Genomic DNA, 22,762 nt, shown 5'->3' with positions numbered 1-22,762 from the left:
GATAGGCAAACCTGCCGCCATTCTCACTGTTAAATGCATATGTGCATGAGATTTGACTGTGAATGACAAATATTCAGAGACAGTGATGTGTAGAGAGAATAGATGCCATAAAGGAGGTTGAAATGAATATTTATCATATTGTAGGTTATGCAAAATAACCCTCATTTGTCCTACTGTTGTCATTTATTTTCTGCTGTAATGTCATTTGGGTGTGTTGATACTTGAGTGGGTGTAAAAAAAAAAGAAAAGTGAAATGAAATACTGTCACTCAAAGAATTAGCTCTGGGCCAAATTTGTCTTGCAGTGCTTTAAGATGCAATTCACAGGTTTTTTGATCATTAAATATGCCGACATCAAGTTATGAAGGCGTGCAGAGAGATACAGATGTGAATCTTTGATATTTTTCCATGAGTTGTGAGATCAGCCCTCTGTGTTTTTTTTTTTTTTCCCTGGACGTGAAAGAAAGAGGGAAAAATGAAAACATGCTAGTGTGACAAAATTTAATCAGATGAAACTGACAGGTGGCCGTACACACAGAAAGAGACACGTGTTAACAGCATACTCTATTTCAAAGGTGTAATGGATAAAGCATGGACTGTTAACCTATATAAACATAATATGCACGAGTGCATGAACATTATGTCACTTCTGTAATGTCAGCAGCTGAGTCACACTGCCTCACTCCACCAAACACACATACACACTCTCTTCTTTCCTTTCTGCTTGGCTACAATAAAATGTTGACAATGCAGCCCCCATGTGAATAGCCGAGCAGCATGTAATTTCAGTCCACAATTTGCGACAAGAAGACAATTTGCAGTGCAGCTGTGGCACTGTGCGTTAATGCTAACTGTTTGCTGTAGCCCCTCTGGGGTAACAACCACCTGTCACAGAGGTTGAGGTGCCCAATGAGGAGAAAAACGGCAACATTGTCATAGTCAGTGGGCAGAAAGGTTGGCACTGTTAATGTTTGGACATCAGGCTGACTCTGCGTGTTATCAGGAGCGGGAGAGGGGAGGAGTGAGGGAGAGGGCGAGGAGACACGAACAGGGATAGGAAGGAGGGAAGGAAGGAAGGAAGGAAAGGGGAGAAAAAGGAAAGAGGGAGGAAGGTTTATAAATAACCAGCGTTGCATAACCGCCACTGCCTCTCTGTGCCTGCCTCCTCTGCTCCTGGGCTTTGATATGCCTCCAAACACACACAGACACACACACACACGCACACACATGCACAGAAAGAGAGAAATCTCCAAAGTAAGTGAAGGGGATTTGAAGCAGCAGTGAAAAAGAGCGAGGGGGAAAAGTGAAAAGCAGCCAGCAGCCTCAGTATCTGCTGCGTCAGTGTACTAATGAATGAGCCAGAGAATATGAGAATATGAGCCAGCTCCCAATGCTGCAGATACATTCAGTTTATGTTTTCATTTCTTCATTACAGTGTAGTAACCAGATATCCTTATTTACTCATCCTGCAGTCACAGACAATTGCTGGGTTTTCTGTGTTTGCCCCATATATTATAGTTATTATAGATAAAGATCATGACACTTGCTTCTTGCACCTAAATCCTCCAGGAGTGCATAATTACTGATGGATTACACCATCTTTAGCAATCTGTACAAAAGCTAAATTGGTTTGGAAGACAGCAGCAAATGCCAAATTTGAAGACTGCCAAATCCATTCAGGGAAAAGCATCATGTGCCATTTTTACCCTCTTCTTTTTGTTTTTTCTCCCTGGTTAGTCATTTTTCCGCCTCTTTCTGTGTGAGCGTAAGGGCACACTCAGATAAAAAGCAGCATAAATTAAGGTTTTTCACCGCATGGTGCTGCATTAGGATTCACAGACAAGGGTATAATTACTGGTTGCTGTCGAGTCACGGTTTTCATACACTGAGATGTGAATAAGCATCTGTGTGCAGCCCTGTGATTATCATGCTAAAACAAATACTGTATGGGGGAAGTCACGAACACACATGTATATACACGAAAATAAATGTTATTCTTTTCATTTATATGCATTTATAATAATTACTAATAACTAACTAATTTCTAATAACTAATAATTTCCTTGATTGAAATCTGATACTTTGATAGATATTTTTATTATGTTAGTAGTTTGACAAGAAACCGTGAACCTTTTTAAACTTTATAAAAAAAATGTTAAATGATAATAATGACACCCTGAGTGGTGACGGCAGACTTCCTCCACCTCCACCATGAAGGCAAAATCCAGCGCAAATAAAAAGGTCCCGCAAATCACTTGCCACCACTTGCGTGAGCACATTTTAATAACTGAAGTCAACTTATATGAGCATTTTAATATTTTCATTTTCCAGATCAACTCAAGGGTTTCTTCCGTCTGGATTTCGGTGGTTGGACAGCAGGAGGACAGTTTAGTGGTCTGTTAATGAATGAATCAAACCGAGACAGTAAAAGTACGAGGGACACAAATAGGATTTTAAATAGCGGAAATTACGCCATTGTAAAGTCATATTAAAAAAATGTTTGTCTGAGAAGATGTGGACCTGCTGTTTGCATACCAATATGTGTCTGCCCTCAGTCCCACTGAGACATTAGGTTCCAATCATGCAGCTCAGTGGGTCTGCACAATGGTGCTGCAGCCCCAACCTGGAAATGATGACTGATTAAAGTAACGATTACAATATACACTCCAATACATAGCCCACAGGGTCCACACACACACACAGACACACACACACATATGCAAACACCCAAAGTAGGTGTCCACAGATAGATTCATGACTTCCATAACCACACGACACAGCTTCATTTCCATTCTCCGCCACTTATATTTAGGGGTGTTTTTTTGGGGACTACATCAAATTGAGCTTGGCCTCTGTCACGTTCTTTTACACGGGAAAAAAAGTGCCTGAGTAAGGTTTTCATATTTCAAACTTCATATTTCTTCTCTCCGGCACAGTAACAACCCTCATAAATCCAGCAACCAGGCCCATAAATGTGGGAGAATGTTTGATTATGGCTAAGGACTCGGTGGACTTTTGTGTCTGCAAATAAACAGCACGGGGATTGAATTTTGGAGATTATTTCTTAAACAAAACATGTAGAAAATGATGGTAAATCACAGGAGACAAAGTGTTTTGCTTTTCGCACCAACACTCCCTTTATTTTCTGTGTAGTTCATGATCCATGCAAGCATCCAGTCCAGGGGGACAAATGTGTTTATGCAGAGAGACAGTGTTTCGGCAGAGCACCTGCTGTGAGGTTCAGTGGTGCTGAGGGGCAGCTAACTGCTTCCGATGAAGCCACGAGCAAAATTAAAGCCATAAGTCTTGTTTGGGTGCGACACTCTCATGCTCAGCTTGTGTCAAGGCGTTTACGAGCATGATGTGTGTTGAAGGATAACACATTATCTATGTCTTTTCTTCCATGTATCATCCCTCCCCATCTTTCCTCCTCTTCCTGTCCCTTATATTTTTCTAATCCATCTCTCTCTCTGTACCTATCATCCCCTCTAACTATTTTTTTTAACACCCTATCTTCCTCCTCCTCCCCCTTTGTCATCCCTCCATGTTTGTGTCCTCTGTCATGACCCACATCTTTTACTACTTGAATCTATCCCCCTCGCTTCTACCTTCTTTACCCTCCACCTTTATCACCCCATCTCTTTCTCCTCCCATTTTTTCCTCCCAATCTTCACACTCTTCTTTCTCTGCCTCCTTTAAACCAACAGCCAGCGCTACTGCATGTGTAACCCCGACGTGGTGCAGCAGTTTCACAACCCGGACACCATCTTCATCCTGGCCTTCGCCATCATTCTGCTCAACACCGACATGTACAGTCCCAACATCAAGCCCGACCGCAAGATGTTGTTGGAGGACTTCATACGCAACCTGCGAGGTAAGGGACGCGGCACTGCATTTGCCTGTGTGTGCAGAGGCACATTAATGAAGTTAAAGTGACATAAATTAATTGATTTAATTAGCTCAAGCAGGTAGGTTTGTACTTTAGATGCATGCGTGTCACCTGAGAAAGTGTTTTTTTGAGGTATTTTTTAGAGCCAAGATAATAAAGCATACAGTAAACTGACCCAGCAAATATAAAAAGTACTGTCAACATCAATCTCAGATGTAGAACATATACAAATCCATTGTATTTAACCACTAGTCTCTCACCCTCACCGCTGAGGTGTTTATTACTTATGCCAGTTGATTGTATCAAATTGACTGCTGGTCAAAAGTGGTGTTTCATTAGTTACGACTATTTTCCAATAGTTCCAATAGAATTTTGATAGATGAGACAATACATGGGATTCCTCTCCCTCATGAATATCTCCTGTTGTGGCGGCAGATCCTCACATGAGTCAGTGGAAGTGAGTCAGTTTCCGACAGTGTGTGGATCTGTATTCAAGTCAAACCCTCCCTGCATAAATACAGATGATAAAGATATGGTTACATTTCTATCCCTGCCCGCCGTGCTTTACACATTCACAGCTCATAGCGACACCAACAGAAAGCCGCCGTAATTCTTGTCTCCCACAGTCAAACAGATGCTCGTTCGACAGGAGAACCGTAGTTTTGCTCTCCCTCTGCGGAATCAGTCGGGGAGCACTGAGGTCGATGCAGAACAACTTTAATAGATTCATCCAGACTGTTCCCCACAATTAAATTAAGTGGGAAAATCAATTTCGGCATCTTACGCAAATTAAAATATGCCACTCTCTCTTGGCCTTTGTATTTGTCTTCTGCTCAGTTTACTGTCTCTGTATCCATTCTCTTATGTTTTGTCTCAGTCAGAACATTATGCTGTTTATTCATCTGCCTGTCCTTGTTTATATTCTCCCCGTTTCTCTCTCCTCTTTTCTCCTCACTCATGTCTCTCTCACCCAGTGACAGAAGAATAGTTCACTCCACTAATTGGCTGAGGTGAAATGCAATTATGCACCAGAAACCAATAGTAATGAAGAACCATAGAGCATTCATTATCGCAATTAAAACAGACTGGCAGACTCTGAGCTATTTCACAATGGGCAAACATAATATAAACCAGCTTCCGCCATAAATTAATCAAGGATGCCGGCTCACTGAAAAATGAAAATTGTACTGTCTTAGTCACTGGATCCTTTATTTGTTTTTAGAGAGGATGATGTCAAAGTTGCACAGTGACTTCCCTTTCCCTTTTTTAAGTTCTCTTTGCGGGCAGGCATTCATCAATAGAACTTGTGACAAGCCAACTTTACACTCAGAGATGATGAAAATAAGAGGAGACAGAAAGTATCTCAAGCTACAGGGGAAACGTGGGGAAAACAAGACTGTGGACAAGAGTCTACATCCATGCCAGCGGCTCTGTGAGGCTGCTTTTAGGCACAGCGACGCTTTGAGCTAAATGCTGAATGTCAGCATGCTAACAGTGACAATGCAAGCATGTTGATGTTATGCAGGTGTACTGTCACCATCTTAGTTTGCTAATTTGCACTAAAAACAAAGTACAGCTGAGGCTAATGGTGATGTCATTGGATAAAATGTAATTTCAACCTAATGATGCTGCTACATAAAAAGTTGAGGCATCGCCAGATAATACAATTACATAAAAATAATAATAATACAACAAAAAAATTACATTCATCCATTTCATATAATGAATTCCTAGCATGGATAAAAAATGATAACTCATGGTTACATTAGATTACATAATACTCCCATGACACATCTATATCATTCTGCTATGTCATGCTCGTATGTCATGTGGGAAGAACATTTATGTAAGGACATTTTCACAGTCTTATGCAATTTACTTTCACACCCCGTAACTACTTAATGTGCAACAATGTCTCAGCAGTGTCCCAGGGTGCCTCACTGTCACCGCCATCACTTGTGGCGGCTTCATTTTCTCCAAACACACCCTGCCCCATTGAAAGCTCAATGTACCACGCCGCGCGGTACAGCTGCACAGATATAATGGGGAGCATCTCGAGGGCAACCTTTCAGCCTAATGACATGCAGCTCTACCTGCGTCGAAATGCCACGGCCTTGAACAAGCACTGTGTTCCAGACAGAAAATCTTCTAAGAGCGAGGCGGGGCATTAACCTTTCACTCGCCAATTAACCTCCTTTCACATTGTTCTCTGTCATTACTTAATGGCGACAGTGAAAGACAGAAAGTCAAAGAGGCACGGACAAGGAGACTGAGAGAACGAGCTCTCTTCTGCTCTGACTGCTGAGTTTTTTCCGCTCCCTGCATGTCAAATAATGCAAAAACAAATGTGTGCAGCACAAGCCTGTGCACAGTGTGATGTATTTGAATTTTTTTGTGCTTGCATATTTGTGTGTGTCTCCTCCTGTGGCAGTGACACATCTCCTGCTGTATTAAAGCCAGAGTAGACGCACTTTGGCTGCTCTGCCACTGTTAAAACAGCAGTCACTCCATATTCTGCCAGACGGACAGAACTGTCTGGTAAAATTAAAAGCAACCACCCTGTTATGTGTGTGTGTGCGTGTGTGTGTGTGTGTGTGTATTTGTGTGTAATCAGCCTATTCTCGTCTTAGGCGTGGATGATGGAGCAGATATCCCACGAGACATGGTGGTGGGAATCTATGAAAGAATACAACAGAGGGAGTTGCGGTCCAATGAAGACCACGTCACCTACGTCTCCAAGGTTGAACAGTCCATTGTAGGCATGAAAACGGTAAGCACAGGACCTTCACTGAGATGTTACATTCTTAAGCCCTTAACCACAACTACACTGCAAACCACAACCCTTGCTTAACTTTAACCTAAATCATATAAACCTGCTTAAATCGATGTTTTGGCCACTTAGGGCACCACAACAAGTTTTAAACACGACACCTATCGCCTTTTATACACCCAGCAGATCATTTGGAGTTGTCTTTTCCAGCTGCCGGGCCAAGATTCATTCTTTTTCACCAACTCTCTACCAACTGTACCAATATGTTTGTTGAGTAGCTAAATGCTCCACAATATTTACCAGCTAGTTGCTAAGTCTGTCCGTCTGCCATTTGGTGCAGGGCGGGTAGAGTAGAGTGGGTTTATATTAAATTTTTCTCTGAAAGCAGCTGCATGCTGCGTCTCGAAACTACGCTGAGATCAGTGAGAGTGAACCAAAACAGTAAAGCTGCGGGGCATAAAACCAAAACAATGAGCTAAAAGACGCTAAAAGTGTAGAGCTGTGGGGAACTGGAGCATTGGGTAATATTTGCATGGGTTTGCTTATTATGAGCAGTCCTTTTCACATTACACACAGAAATTTAATCCACTGTTAGAGCAGATTTAACCCTACTGTGAAACCAGATCTAAACCCGAGTCAGCCCTTTGAGGAAGAGAGGACACACACACCTTGAAGCTCAATCCCAGATGGAGCTAAGTTGATGGTACAATAACTTTTTTCCTTATGAGACACTGTAAAACTTTCAACAGCTGTTAGATATAAATCAGTACACAAGTCTTCTAGTACACAGTTTTAAACAGCAGTTGTAATACGTCCAGTGGCCAATTGTCCTTCAACCCTACACTATATTTTTTACAACACATCTCAGGAGATGAGTGAGTTTCCAGAAACCCTGCATGCTGTATTTAATGGGTTTTGTGGAGTAGACAGGAAGAATTTGTCACACAAAAACAGGAATATGAGTAAGTGCACACACACACACACACACACACACACACACACACACACACACACACACACACACACACAGCTGATTTTTGCTAAAGCCGTGCCAAGTCACTCACTCATTATTCAAGGCCTCATCACTATCACCTAGCCTTCGTAGCATTAGCAGAACACATTTATTAGCCATTAAATGTCTCATCAGCGGCTCGATCATTACCTCAGGTCATTACTCCAGCTCGATACGTCATTAACCGCTGCCATCATTAGACTCGTTTTTTTTTTTTTTTTTTTTTTAACTGTTTAAGCTGAAGAGACTTGGTCAGTGCACATGAGTGGTGTAAAGTCTAATACTGGGATGTTTTTTAGTTGAGAGTGAACATGAAAAATGCTTGCTCATACATCCACTTGTTGCTACAGTGTTCATTTGTTGTGTTAATATCTCTGTGCAAAGTTGTCTGTGCTTCAGACTTAACTCTGAGACAGACACACAGGCAGAAGTATTTAGAATTATAATTGACTGATTACACTGATTCATGTGGGAATGTGCTGTCTGTGCCCACTCATAGCACTGAAAGGCTTTTTAAAATACTTAAACAGTTCAGGGAATTCTACTTGAATCTTATCAGCACACCAAGGCCCTCCAATCCTTTATTTATGAAATATAGATAAAAGTTGCAGAGTTTTTCTTCCCATAGACTCTTCGATATTCAACACTGTAACATATTACATCCACATAGATTTCTTGAAACTGAATTATAGAGTTAACATTAATAGTCGTTTGAGATGTTTAGTCATGCTTGCTCTATATGGACGGTGATGTTGGTCAGTCAATTGATCAGTCCTCTACTTTAGCCCTTAAGATTTCAGCAGTTGAATTGAATGGATGGCCATACAATTTTGTATAGATATTCATGTTCCCCAGAGGATATGGAGGAGTTCTAAATAATTAACTTCATGTTTAGTGTTTTCCCAAAATACACAGTTTATTATCTCTCTTCATCGTACCCGAGTTCCACAGGTTGTACAAAGATTTTGAAATTAGAGCTTGATTTAGATGCATAACGATGAGATAATAGCAGCTTGAAAATTACTAATAGCTGGCTGATGTAACGACTTTTTTAGCTACTTTCCATTTGAAAAAAGTTGGCGAAGTGTAATTAAATACCTGCAAAACTAATGACATTCCCATCAGCCACAGCTGCACTTTGTAAGAGTGGTAATAAAAAAACGTCGGCATGCTAGATGTGACACATTGCGTAACTGACCAACTCTTAGCCTTGTTCAACTTGTCACATGCTGCTCCTTGTCCATCCACAATATGAAAGTACTTTTGAATTTCAGTATAAAACTACTTTTTAAATACTCCATAAATGTAATCTCAGTTAACTTCCAGAATGACATTGAAACTCTGACATTGAAAGGGTTGCCAATGTCTCTTTTTTTTTTTGCCCTGTGCCTTTAAGTGTCTCTCAGTGATGGATGAATCGCCATAGGACGGCAGAGGGAGCGTTGTCATAACCAAAACAATGATGGATTGTTGTGACAGGAAGTGACTATTGCTGCCCATGGGAGCTGTCTGCCATAAAAAGAAAGACTTAGTATTTCTAAGGAAGAACTTTATCCATCATAGCAGGAGCAGGTGTCACAGTCCCTGTATTGTGGATTATAAACTTCTTATCTATTATGCTTAGAGGACGTCATCCACATAAGAATGATTTTTCTATAATGGGTTTCTTAATAACAGAGGTTTGGTTGGTGTAAATATTTGATGACTTGATGAAAGCCAAATAACAATTCTTCTTGAATGTGATGAAGTAGCTTTATATCCAAATGTTTCCCCCTGTTCAAAGTCCCTTAAATATTTGATATGGATTGCATTTGTATAATCAGTTTTTCTTTAGTCCAGCAATTAATTTGTTAATGAATACGTTGGCAAACTCTCTCCTGTCAAACTGTTTCTTAACAATCCTGTCAGAACAGGACTGGTTTTTTTGGGGGGGGGTTTTTTGGAATGAGCAGAAGGCATTTCAGGCTAATGATGTCTTTACATGTTTCTGACATTAGTGTAATGAGAAAGCAGGCTGGCTGTGGCAGGCTGGGCGGGAGTCTGTGTACCCTGCAGTGATAAGCGACGAGAGAGCGAGAGAGAAAGAGACAGAGTCTATGCGTGTACTCACTGCATTGCAAATCGACCACAGGGAGCAGAGGGAATAAAAATCATATAGTGAAAACTGAACAGAGGCCGTGTATATTTGTTTTGTATCACAAAAAGCAGGGTTCAAATCCTCATCTACCGACTGCCATTCAGCTCCTGCTTGGATTTCTGCAGTGATCGAACACGGAAAAGCTGGACAAGACAAGGCAGAGAGTGCGAAGAGGGCGAAACCCTGATTAGATCACTTTCTGAAGGCATGAGGCAGTTTCTGCAGTGTAATCTGCTTAAACTTGGAAAAGCACTTAAGTCCAAAAAGGAGACGCCAGGCCTTCAGGGACACAACTGCAGCATTTTGTAAACTTCCAAGAGGAACCCACAGAAACAAAATTCATCATTAGGACACTCTAAAATAAGGTATACAATCATTGAACACCAATACTGATGGGATACTGAAGAGGAACGGCTTGTCGCAGACTATGGCAGCATGCTGGAAGATGAAACAACAGCCAAAGGAAATGGAAATACATAGCTTCTCCTCCATTTCCCATGTACTATCAATACAAAAGAGCGTATTCATCGTTATGCTTGATCTACTGCATCTTTATTATAGTTGAGGACATGTCTATAATCACTGGGAGACTCCAGACATGGTGTAAGACATATACATATAATTGTGTCCAATATCGTTTTTCCACAAGAAAGTTTAAATACCTTGTTAAAGTTGTTGACAGTGAGGTGAAAAAGTACATTTTATGTGCTCTGAAACCAGAATCAATTTATGCCCATCACTGTTATCTGTTGCTCTGATGAACATTTGAAGATCTGCTTAAGACTACTGAGTCTAATGAGCACCTGTCAGCCTTTAGCCCCAGTGAACAATGTGTACTTTAAAACTCAAGCCAGAAGTCATTTGCATTCAAAGTCTCTCTGTTTTCTTACCGTACTTTTCCTCCCACTTTCTCTGGGGGGGAAAGTCGCTTTGTGTCTTCATCTGGTCTTGAATGATTTTTAAGCCTCTCAGTCATTTAATCTGAGTGACTCAAGGTCTCCTTTTACCTGGATGTGTGCTTCTGTCTCTGCAGGTTCTCTCTGTCCCTCACAGAAGACTGGTGTGCTGCAGTCGACTGTTTGAGGTGACAGACGTCAACAAGGCCCAAAAACAGGCAGCACACCAGAGAGAAGTCTTCCTCTTCAATGATCTCATTGTGGTGAGTTAACAAAAACGCCTTCACACCTTCATTAAGTTGAGAAATCGTCATGAGAGATTCAGTGTGATAATTCATATTTGTCTCTGTTGTTTTCCACGTGTTTACAGTTTCTTTTTAAACCAACACTCAAATGTTATTTCTGCTGCACACGTTCCAGTTTTAAAGCTGCTTATTTTGTTGTGACAGCTGCAATGCGCCATCACCTACTTCGACTGTGAGCCATTTCTCAAGGCTCCCTCTCTTCTTTTATGTTGTTTCATAACTCGGGCCCATCCGGCCATTTCTTTTAATAATAGATAGTAGCAAACACAGCGTTGCAGTGCACTCATAAGCAAAGATCTGTCCCCTACAGAGCAGCTTGAAAGGACAGTGATAAAGTGTGTTTTCACTTGGGCCACAGTACAGATAAGTTGTTCAATTGGCCCAAAGTCGTGTAGTTTGGGGAATTATCAAAGGTTTAATGTTGGGTAAATGAATGGGCTCATTAAGAGCCACATAGGGGTCATCTATCCAAAACGTTTAACTACTCTCATAATTATGTCAAATGATGATCTCATGCCAACAAAACACAGCAAAGGGAAAAGCAACATGGCCACCACCCTCCTTCCCTTTCCTGCGGAAGCGTAAAAGTAATTGGTAGCTGCAGGAAAAGGAGGTTAAAAGGCTGATTTTGAAGTAGGAGGCAATAGAAGTTATCTTCCAACATCACAGTGGAATTCTGTTCATTTGGCACTTAAAGTCAGCGGTGCGATACACTCCGGCGAGACGTTTTCTCCTGACAGCTTTGAAAGTGGGGCAGAAATTGTCTTTGAAAAATTTTACTATGGAATTAAAGTGACGGGGACTTTTCTTTGAATTTGGCCCCTGTTCTTGCAGCTCGAACATGTTGAGAAGTGTTTAAAGTGCCGATGTGATGTACTGGTTTAATATGCCTTGCCTGGTAAATTATGCCCCACAGTGGGGCCGCAAAACAGACCTGCCTCATCTTTCTCTGTCTGGAAGGTCATTCAGTGAAAAAGCTCCAGAACATCTTTAATCCATCCCGGTATAACGCCTTGACAAGGTGTTTTTCCTACAAATTAGAGCACTATGCACAACCCAAAACACTTTGAAGATTGTAGTGTACATCAATGTTGACTCCATTGGCTTTTTGAATGTGTTTTAAATTATCAAAGAGTCGCTCTTTCCGAGCTTCCTTTGAGGTTCTTCTGTGATATGTAAATCTCAGTGACAATCAAAAAGATCTCTGAGAAGTATCGAGAAAATAAACCAAAAATAATTTAATGGGCACTGCTGTCGTTCAAAGTTGTTATTTTCACTATAGGTTTCTAATTGCTTTCTCATTGTTTGCAGATCTTGAAGCTTTGTCCAAAGAAGAAGAGTTCTGCAGCCTACACTTTCTGCAAAGCTATGGGCCTACTTGGCATGCAGTTCCACCTGTTTGAAAATGAATGTAAGTCGCGATGTCTTAACTGCAGACGGCTGGCATGAAAAAGATAATACACCCCGAGTTAACAACCCGTTCTGAGGACTGAATAAAGGATCAAACTGCACAACTTTTAAGTATATTTCAAATAACTTTTGTCTCAATAACTCAATGTCCTCTGCGCTCCCCCCAGACTACCCTCACGGCATCACCATCCTCTCACCTTTCGGCTCAGACAAGAAGCAGGTACTTAACTTCTGCGCCCAAAGTGCTGAGGAGCTGCTCAAGTTTGTAGAAGACCTAAAGGAATCAATCGCAGAGGTGTCGGAGATGGAGCAGATACGCATTGAATGTAAGTATCAGCCATGAACCACGTTGTTTTTATCCCCGGGGTAAGACAATGAAAAACTCTTAACATCACTGTTTGTATTTGCCCATGTCCTCTAGGACCTTCCATACACTGTAGTGTTATTAAACAAAGCAGAGATTTTCACAATGAACAAACTGATTCTGTGCCTCTAAGTGGGTGAAGGCAATCAAATGCTACAATTATGGGGTCTCAGTTATGAGTATATCTGACCCCAAATACAAGACAAAAGAATTAGCTAATAATTCTTGTTATTTTTGTCACTCCTAGGGTTTGATTGGTTTATTAACTTGATGATGTCAAGCTCTTCAGTTTCTATTTGACGCAAGTCTTGTGGCTGAATGCATGTATACTTTGCATGTACACAGGTTTGCATGTACTCCACTTGTGGCAGTGCATCATGAAACAGAAGAAGAGTCGACATCCTACAGCATTTTGGACCAAATCAATAATCTCATATCTTGGAAAGTGGGGGACTACATTGAACTCTGTGTGGGAATCAATAGGTCCCTCAGATGGTAGAGGAGTCAGGAGTCGTCCTTTGTTTTGTATCATTTGCTAACTCATAGTCAGCATCCCCTTCGTGTCGGTGCAGACTGGCTTTTGCATTTTGCTTTGGTGCACTGCAGCTCGAACAGACTGCAGGAGGGCAGTGAATTAGAGGTGAAAAGAGGCCAGTTTTCCTCAAAGCAGCCAGGCATCTGAGTTGTTTTTGGTTTCGTGTGCATATGAAATTCTCCAGACAATAAGACGTGCGCATACTTAGACACACATGGAAAACCTGAGTATCCAGAGCCCTGGCTCCTGCCAGTGGGCATCAAAGAGAGCATCCCTGCTGGGATTTGACGCAACTGCTCTACCCTTCACAGAGAGAGAGCGAGCCAGCAGCTCGGGGAGGGCAGCCAACAACATATGGAGACAGGCAGGAGTTGACAGAAGGAAGTTATTTCTCTCTCTCTAGAGTGGAGCGACGACAGACAGCGACTGTGCACAAAACACACACAAACCGACACACATATACAAATAAGAATGCATGTTGGGACATATTAGTTAAAAGACAGACAAACACAAATACAGCTCACAAATGTTCTCAAGACATAATATAGGAACAAAATTTGGAAGAAGAAAGAGGCACGTGCACAGACAAACAGCGCATCTTCCTTTCTCATCTAAGGGCTCTTTTATTCTTATTGTTGTAAACATGCCTGCGGCACTCTCACTTATGTATGGGCTTCCCCTCTTTAGAGGTTGGAAGGAGAAATTACAGTTTCTGTTTATCTGGAGGAGCTTGTTTTCTTTTGCATCTGGCTATTCATATCGAGGAAACGCCATAATGGAACTGATCATTTTAATTCAGCCCAAACTCACTCTTCATCACCAGAAAAACATCTCTCTATTCTGCTCCCTGTAGTATGTGTTTGTAATATAGCTTTAGACATTAACCGTGAGTTCTACAGAGCCAGGGCCAAGTAACTTTCATCAATTCCCATTTAAACAAAATTATTGGAAACTTTATTCTTCATATCACCGTTCTGCAGCTGACTTGTGCACTGACTAAAAATCTCTGTACTCAAGGTTATACTAGCAATTGATTGGAAATCAATACCAGTTGCACACTTCTTTTCTTTTTAATCACCAAAACACATAATTATTGCCAGTAAATTTCCAAATAAATTGGCAAATTATTAGGAAGACAAACCTGTGTCTCACATGCACCAAAATCAATCAGAGGACATCGTGTACTGAAGCCTTAAGGTCTCACCTGGCAGTTTTGAGGTTCAGTATCAAAATTAGAGCGCAGCCTATTCCAATTTTTTCATTTCTAATCACGATGACTAAAACAACATTTAGTCATCAGGACTGGAAATGACATGCAATTACCATCAAGTGTGGAGTTTAATTAGGGAGATGGAAAGTCATGTTTTCAGCTTAGAGAAGAGAGTGGGAGGGGAAGATGCTAAGAGTGTGTGTATGTGTGTGTGTGTGTGTGTGTGTGTGTGTGTGTGTGTGTGTGTGTGCACGCTTTTGAAAGAAATAATTATGCTGGTTAATTTTGTCACTCTTACCTTCACCATCTATCTTATCTATCTACCTCTTTTGCCCTCTGTCACGGTGATTATGATGCATCATCTCTGTCTTCTCTTCTCTGCAGGGGAGCTGGAAAAGCAGCAGGGAGCCAAGACACACTCAGTAAAGAACAATGGCACACAGCTAGAGCTGCGTGGCAAACAGGGCTCCCCATCAGGTGTGTGTGTGTGTGAGTGTGTGTGTGTGTGTGAGAGATCTTGTCCCCAGTAGCATTAATGTGCCCGCTGTTGAAAACAAAGTATGCCCCGCTGCTGTTTTTATGAATCGATCAATAGGAAAAAGGAAACATTTTTAAAAAGGGAGCTACCTCGCATTTTAACATGAAAAAAAAATGCTAGATCACTGAAGCTCTGGAGCCAGTTGCAGTAAATATGACACTTAAGGTTTGACTTCTCCTTAGCTGTGGGAGTTACTTAAGGGTGTTGCACAAAATCTTTTAAAGTTAAGGAAAAAAGTTAAGGCATTTGCAACAGCATTTGCAAAGAGACTGTACAGTGGCAAAATTCTACTGTTTCCATGGAAAATGTTGATTTGCTGATACCCGTGATCACTTTTGGGAAAGCAGGTAACATCAAAGAAGCACTAAGTGATTTCTGAAGTTCAAGACTAAGATAAGGAGAAAACCTTAAATATTTAAGTGAACATCTTAAGGAAACGTTAAAGGGAAGACTTAAGGGTGTTCTGTGTAACTCTTTTTATTTGAAGGAAACTCTGACTCACACTTTAAGGAAAATCTTAACATAAGGTGTTTTGTGCAACCAGCCCCTGTGGTATAGTTGTGAATATTGTAAATTCACTGTTTGCGAAAAACAGCTTCATTTTAATCAAGTGTCACTACCTAGATAGCCAAAGCTGATTCCATGAGTTGGCTGGAAACCATCTTGGGCTGACTTGTTTTGAAATAGAGGCATAAAGCATAAAAAAGTAGGTCTTAAATATGCATGGGATAGCCACGTACATGATATTGTGCTAAATGACTGAGGCTGGAGGCTGAAAGTCAGTATCCCCCATTTGATAAACTGTATTTTTTATTCATAAAAACATTTTATGATGCACTAACAGGAAATTACTGTTTAACACAGATATTTTGCTGCCACTTTTGTCCCCTTTTCTTTCGTTTTTCCTGCCTTCAGGAAACCAGGAGGTAGATGAGAGAAGTGGACACAATGCAGTAGAGGTAAGTGCTTAGTGCTAGGGCCATGTCCCAAACAAAAGGTAAGTCAGAGCAGCGAGAGTCAGTACAGTGTGTTGTTATCAAGGCAGGATGAGATAGGAATCCCCAGGACTAGTGTCATACTGTATATTTAGCACTAGAGGCGTCAAGCAGGAGTGGGTGAAGAGTGCGTGAGAGAACGAGTGCTGCTGGGTAAAATGCTGTGGGCATGTGACGTAAGCCGGCCAAACTAAATATTAGATGAAATGACTCCTTTGTCGGATAAAAAAATGAAAGATGGTGGTTTGGGGAAATTAATAAAATCATAATCAGAACAGGTTCTCCACACTGAAAATGCATCAGACTCAGAAGCTTATTTATTTTCTACGAGCCTAAAAAGGAACAGGTTGTAATTAGTTTCACAGGCTCAGGCAAAAATTGTGACTCCTTTAGGGCCTCCCGAGAAAAAAAGAGAACGCAGCCATTGCTAAAAGTAGATGAAGACATGTGTGGAATACATATACTGTGTGTGTGTGTGTGTGTGTGTGTGTGTGTGTGTGTGTGTGTGTGTGTGTGTGTGTGCCGACATCCAGCACTGAGACCTTAATTAACACAGTAACATGCAGGCGGATAAATTTAACGCTCATTTGACCCGGAGTTGTCACCTCCCCACCCCTTGCCAGACCTCCTGGGGGAGAGGGGGCAGACTTCTCGTGCGAACATTTCGTGCAAGCAAGAGAGCAAGCTGAACTACAGTACCCATGGGGCTTTGCAGTTACAATTCTGGAGGCAACAGACGACCTTTCCTAGTCCTTTCTGTGGCAGCAGAGTTGGGGGCTGAAGTGAAAAGCCAAATACACAGGGTCAATTTGACATAATAAGTGGCTTTTTAATTCCACATAGCTCACTGGTAAGATGTAAGGCTGTAAATCTTTACTCAGGAGCTGGTTAGAGCAGAAGTAATTACATGTACTTCACTTCAACTCAAAGGTTTCATGGCCATTTCATCTTCATAGCCATAAATGCCTGGAGAATGACAATAATTACAGCAGCGCAAACATGCCAAGAGACATTTAAAGACATAAAAATAAAAAGAATCTTTATTGTGCAATGGAATATCTATTTTATGCATACAAGCTCTCCCTCTTTTATCGCTTTGGGTGCTGATAATAGGGAGCTGTGATCAACTTTAATGTGAAAGAGCTTGATAGCCTCTTACACTGTACAATAAGATTGGAGGTTTATAGATCTTAGGGTGTACTGCTTAATACGAAAAGCCACTAACCACAAAATAAAAATGTTATATCTTAGTCTGCATTATAGGTTTAATCAATTCCTAATCAAAAGAGGATTTTTATCTCTCACTTATGTGGGGCTGACTTGAGGGCTTTCCCTCATCACTATTTATTTCACCCATGTTTGCACTTCAGGTCAGTCTTCATGGTTGTCTGAGTTACCTTCACCAGTCATCTTCTCCTCTGCCATGCAGCCCAGAGTAAATGTCAGTGGCTGGTGGGGAGCCATTAGCTGTCGAAACCCATTTATCTTGGAAACCAGGAGGGTCACGCAGAGAAATCCTGCTCACACTAGAGACTTGATTACAGGGATGTCTGAAGATTCGATAAGTTAAGGTGTTGTTATGTTAGATTCTGGCTCAGAGCAGTAACAATGATACGCTGATAGTTTGTGCTGAAGTTTCAGAATGGCTGGTTAGTTGTAATGATTCCTAAGAAAATTAAAAGACAGCCAAAGGTGTCATTTACATGACCTCCTTCATTTTTTTGGCCCCACCAGTTTTTGTAAGTCATCATGATTTTGTTAGGGTTCTAACCCTGAAGTGTTGAGACACACCGCTATCAATCAGAAAACATTGCCAAGGGCGGGGCTTAACTTAATGAGGGCTCATCTCATGAAATGATTTGTCCAATCACCATAAATCTTGGGAGATATTTTCAGGCCATGATTGGGAACAGGCCTACCAAAGAATATTGAGCCCGACTCAAAGGGCGGGGCTTAGCAGGAAATTGGCCATAACTCAAGTTGTTTTAGAACTGGTTAAACTCAGTGGGGACATCCAGTACTGTGTCCTGAACACACACACCAAAGATATACACTTTGGTGTGTGTGTATGGGTAAGCATCATAATGGCATCTTCCATTACATTACTCCTTTTCTCTTTTCCTCATGAACTCCAGTCAAAGTATTTATTTTTGTTAATCCTTTTTGGAGGGAAAAATTAATAAACAGCAATGAAGTAGATTTTTTTTCGTTGTTTTGATTGAGCTGCTTTCCTTCCATTTCGTTGAACAACAAGGTTTGAACCTGCAAATTGCTCCTTGCAGCTATATTTTAAATTGTGATTCATTTAGCATTTTATTTGTGATTCATCTCCGAGTCGCCTTTGATTATTACTGTGAGCTCAGAGCAATTACGATTTATGGGCAGCAATGATTTGGAGGCTTTGTTTGCCTTGGGTTTTGTCTCCCAGGCTACATAGGTTCTACACCCTACTCTGTAATTGGTGGAACCTGAGAGGAGGACTGAAGGTACTGGTCCACGCTAAAAAAAAAAAAATACTGCATTTTACTGCAAAAAAAAAATTCTTCTGCATGTTTATTGGATGGAAATTAAACCATTTCACTCGAATTCTTATTTACAGTCAATATTCTCCTAAATGAATGTTAAAATTAAACATGACAGATAGGATCATGCTCAGTGAAGATGCAAATGCAGTTTTTATCTATAATGAAGTCTCTATCAACAAAAACTAAGTGATTTTTTTCGGTGGAGTTGGAGTGTATATTTTAAGCTTAAGAACCTCTGAATTCATTGTGTCCACCACCTCACTTCTGAAAACCATCTACACACCCATTTAGACTGTTAGTCAAAAATACCATGGTGACATGGTGGAGCGCATGATTTTTTGTTGGTTTATGGAGTGAAAAAAAGCCAAAACCAAACATGAAACAAGCCGTCTTCACAGAAAAGGTAAGGTAGGCAAGCTGAGGCTGCTGTACACTGCAGTGCACCTGACAGATTCTTTCCAGGTGCGACCAATCCTGCTAACGGTCCACCCACTCTGTCCACGAGCGTCACAAGGCAGGAGAGGTGGGTGGCCTCGTCAGAGTAAAGTAATATCAGCTGGTTTCCCAGCTCCACTTCCCAGTCCAAATCTCATGTAGTGGATGTGATTCGTAACCAAAATAATATAAGATAAGAAAATGAGGAAGGCTGAAACTAATAATTATTTTTGTTAGTGATTATTCTGCCGATTATTTTCTCAAATAATTGATCAGTCGTTTTCTATAAGATGTCAGAAAAATTGTGAAAATGTGTCCATCACAATTTCCCAGAGCCCAATATGACTGATCATTTTTGCTTGTTTTTACCTCTCATTAGTCCAAAACCTCCATTTCATATAAAACACAGAACAGCATCAAATCATCACATTTGAGAAACGGCAGTGAGTAATTTTTTGCTAAAAAAGATGAAACACTCAATTATCAAAATTGCTGCTGGTTAATTTTCTGTTGTCACACACACACATAAGACATTTGAAGATGCTGCCTTTGGGCTCTGATGAAATATAATGGGAATTTTTTACCTTTGTCTGATATTTTATTTACAAAACAATTTATTGAGAATAATCTAGAAAATGAACGGTAGATTAATCAACAAGGAAACTGTTGGTTAGCTGCAGCCCTATTATGAAGCCTGACTTAATTAATATCTTCCAGGTTTGACTGTTAGCCAAGATCTGTTTTTGTGGTTAAACTGCTTGACTTAGAGCTCCGTTACTAATGGTATGCCATTTGATTAGCATGCCATTCATTGACAGTCAGCTTAAAGGTATTTTAAAAAATACCAGTTGCTCAGAAAGGATGAAATAGCGTATGGGTTTTTGATGAATTTTAGGAACCAAATAACCAAGTCTGGCTAACTAGACACTGTTTACTGTGAAGGACACTTCATAACCAGCAGTGAATTTCTTTTGATCATCTGTGGAACAAAGTTAGTCTCTATACTCAGAAAATCAAACTTTTGAAAGGCACCAGAATGTCTCAAATATTCCTCAGTCTCTATCTAAAGTGCTTCAGAACTCAGAGATACTGTTCTAAGTATTTGTGCTAAGTTGTCAAGGAGAAATAGTGGTTGGCAGATTGAATAAGAGCAAATGTTAATGGAGTCCTTTCACACAAGCATTACATCGGCTGCTGTAAGAGAATGGGACTGCTGTAAGCCCTTTCGTACTTCAGATACTTCACATTAAAAGTCTATTATAATGCAGGAGAATTAGCGTTGACCCTATTCATACAGTCACCAGTTTGAAGAGCTATGGTGGGAAAATATCTTTTTACGTACACTTGCTGTATAGCAGATCACAATTTAAAACCAAGATCTTTAGTCAGAAATTTGCAGCAGTCTGAGGAACAACCTCGACTGCTTTAAAGTATGGCGTTAGCACACAGTAACAATAACCTACCTAGCTTGTACTGAAGCTAGCTTGTATAGCTATAGCTAGCTTCACCCAACAGAACACTAACTAACAAGAAGATTAATATCATTAATAATCTTAATTTGTTAGAATTTGTTTTGACAACCCAATTGTTAAACATGGCTGCTGTGTGAATGTTAATGTAATATGTAGCTTGAATTCACAAAGTTCTGGGAAATAAGCACAGTGTGTTAAAATGAAGACAAGAGCATCATGTATGAAAAGTAAAAAAAAATGTTTTAATGTTTTCCACCAGGAAAAAATGTATGTGCAGCAAAATGGAAACAGCTCCTGGGGTCAAAATGGTGGATAAATATTTGCCTTTGCCTGATCATAAGCCCCCTAATGCTGAGAATTTTCCACATAAAGTTTGAATTTGAGTATATTTTTAGTTGTATAATTTAACCTAAATTTAACCTTGTTTAAAGTGACAAACCCTAATGCTAACCATAGCTAGCCGTTAACATTTGATAAAAGTAAAAATAGCATGCCCACATGTGCTGTGGTTGCACGTTTCTTACAATTTTTACATTACTTTTGTCTCCCACACACACATGCATTTCACATTGTGCTCATTCCATGAATTTTGATGATACTCCCTGTATTTTTGTTTTGACATATGCTTTCTGAGAAATACAGTGTAAGGTAAGGTAGAAGAGGCTTCAAAAAAAGATTTAAAGGAAAGATACAATAAAGGAGCACAGACAGCAGGAAAAAAAAAACGTTGAAGGAAGGGAACAGAAAATAGAGAGATGAAACAAATGTGACATCTGGAGGTTTGCATTCTGATGAGTGTTGCCTGTGGACGTCTGTGGTTGTCAGTCTGCTCACCTCCACTCCTCCTCTTCTTCCACTTCTCCCTCTTCTTCGTATGACCTTCGTCTATGTTCTGGTTATCCCGACTCCCAAGCCTCCTCGTGTCTGCTGTCACCATAGCGCCACACAGTGGTTTGGAAGGGAGACACAGGGGCCCTCAGTGTCCCCTTTGGAACCACCGGGCCCCTTCTGTAGCGTCGCACCAATTCTCTTATCCCCATTCCCCACCACTGTCCTCCTGACCCCGGTCTAACACTGGTGTTCCCAGCATCCAATCTACACTGTTCCCACTCCCTGTGGGGGTGGAGGGAGGGGAGTGTACAGTAGTCACAATGAATTTACACCTCCACCGACCCCCAACACCTAAGCCCCCACGCATGCCCTGTGTGTGTGTGCTGTGCATTCACCACCCCCCCAAAAAAAAGAAAAAGAGGGCTTGACGGCTTGTAGAGGAGGAACCAGTTTTATAACATTTGATGCTGTTCTCTTGGCTGTTTTCTAAACTAGGTGTCAATTCACAACAGGCTTCAGACGTACCAGCTCAGCAGCACGGCTCGGAGTCCCGAGAGCGTGGCCCTTCTTAACCACCGGGGGGAGCTGCTTTTCCAGCAGGGGCCCCAGGGGCTAATCCAGGGGCCGGCGCCTCCACCTCAGCACCCGCAGCTGCAGTCAGCGGCGAGCACCCCCGCCCACCACCTCCACCTCCAGCAGCACCACCAGCCCGCTGTCAGCATGGCTGATCTGCGGCCTGAGACACTCATCCAGTGTCAACAGATCGTCAAGGTCATCATGCTCGACAACAGCGGCCACGGACGCATGGAGGCATTCCTCAGCCAAACGCCCACACACCACCACTACCAGCATCACCACCACAGCCACCACCAGCTCAGTCAGTCGGCCATGTCCACCCCAGTCCGCTCCCCGGACGGCTCCCACGGCAGCGACGGTCACCAGCCACCGCTGCCTCCCCCACCCCCACCTTATAACCACCCACACCAGTATATACCCCCAGACCCCCGCCTCAGTCTACACCGGACCCCAAGTGGCTCTCGGAGCATGGTGTAAATAGATCAATTAGTATTATTTCCCTAAAACACTCACACACCCACATCGAACCCCACCCCTTCTCTACCTATTTAACAGTACATAATGTACATATATACATACTGAAGAAAGAGCTATAATGAAAAAATGAAATCACACTTATATGCATATATTTAAAGAAAAAATAACTAAATGAAAAATCAAGGTTTTAAAAGAGATAAGGAGAAATAAAGTGCATATATAAAGTTTTACTTGATTCCACATGTATTTTGAAATATTATGTAGTTTTAACAAATTTCTATAACTTTTTGTCAGTTTTAACTCTTGCTAGAGAAAAACTCACAGATGTTCAGTTTCTGGATGGATTCCTTGTAGTTCCAGTATTCTCCACCAACAACAACAACAAC

General features: G+C 41.2%; 1 protein-coding gene across 1 annotated transcript in view; it reads left to right on the top strand.

Moving 5' to 3' along the window:
* Positions 1-22,077, top strand: part of iqsec3 (IQ motif and Sec7 domain 3) — a 78,045-nt gene extending 55,968 nt beyond the window's left edge. Inside the window, exons 5-12 of the mRNA XM_022749119.1 lie at positions 3,707-3,873; positions 6,519-6,658; positions 10,841-10,966; positions 12,320-12,419; positions 12,586-12,744; positions 14,912-15,004; positions 15,981-16,024; positions 21,836-22,077. Coding sequence (XP_022604840.1) covers positions 3,707-3,873; positions 6,519-6,658; positions 10,841-10,966; positions 12,320-12,419; positions 12,586-12,744; positions 14,912-15,004; positions 15,981-16,024; positions 21,836-21,895 — 889 coding nt within the window. The 3' untranslated portion in view covers positions 21,896-22,077. The remainder of the gene's footprint in view (positions 1-3,706; positions 3,874-6,518; positions 6,659-10,840; positions 10,967-12,319; positions 12,420-12,585; positions 12,745-14,911; positions 15,005-15,980; positions 16,025-21,835) is intronic.
* The last annotated feature ends 685 nt before the right edge of the window (positions 22,078-22,762 follow it).

The sequence above is a fragment of the Seriola dumerili genome, unplaced genomic scaffold, assembly GCF_002260705.1.
Source record: "Seriola dumerili isolate Sdu_G_001 unplaced genomic scaffold, Sdu_1.0 BDQW01000138.1, whole genome shotgun sequence".
In the NCBI taxonomy this organism is placed as follows: Eukaryota; Metazoa; Chordata; class Actinopteri; order Carangiformes; family Carangidae; genus Seriola; species Seriola dumerili.
The sequence above is the reverse complement of the archived record's forward strand: the minus strand, read 5'-3'. Positions and strand labels throughout refer to the sequence as shown.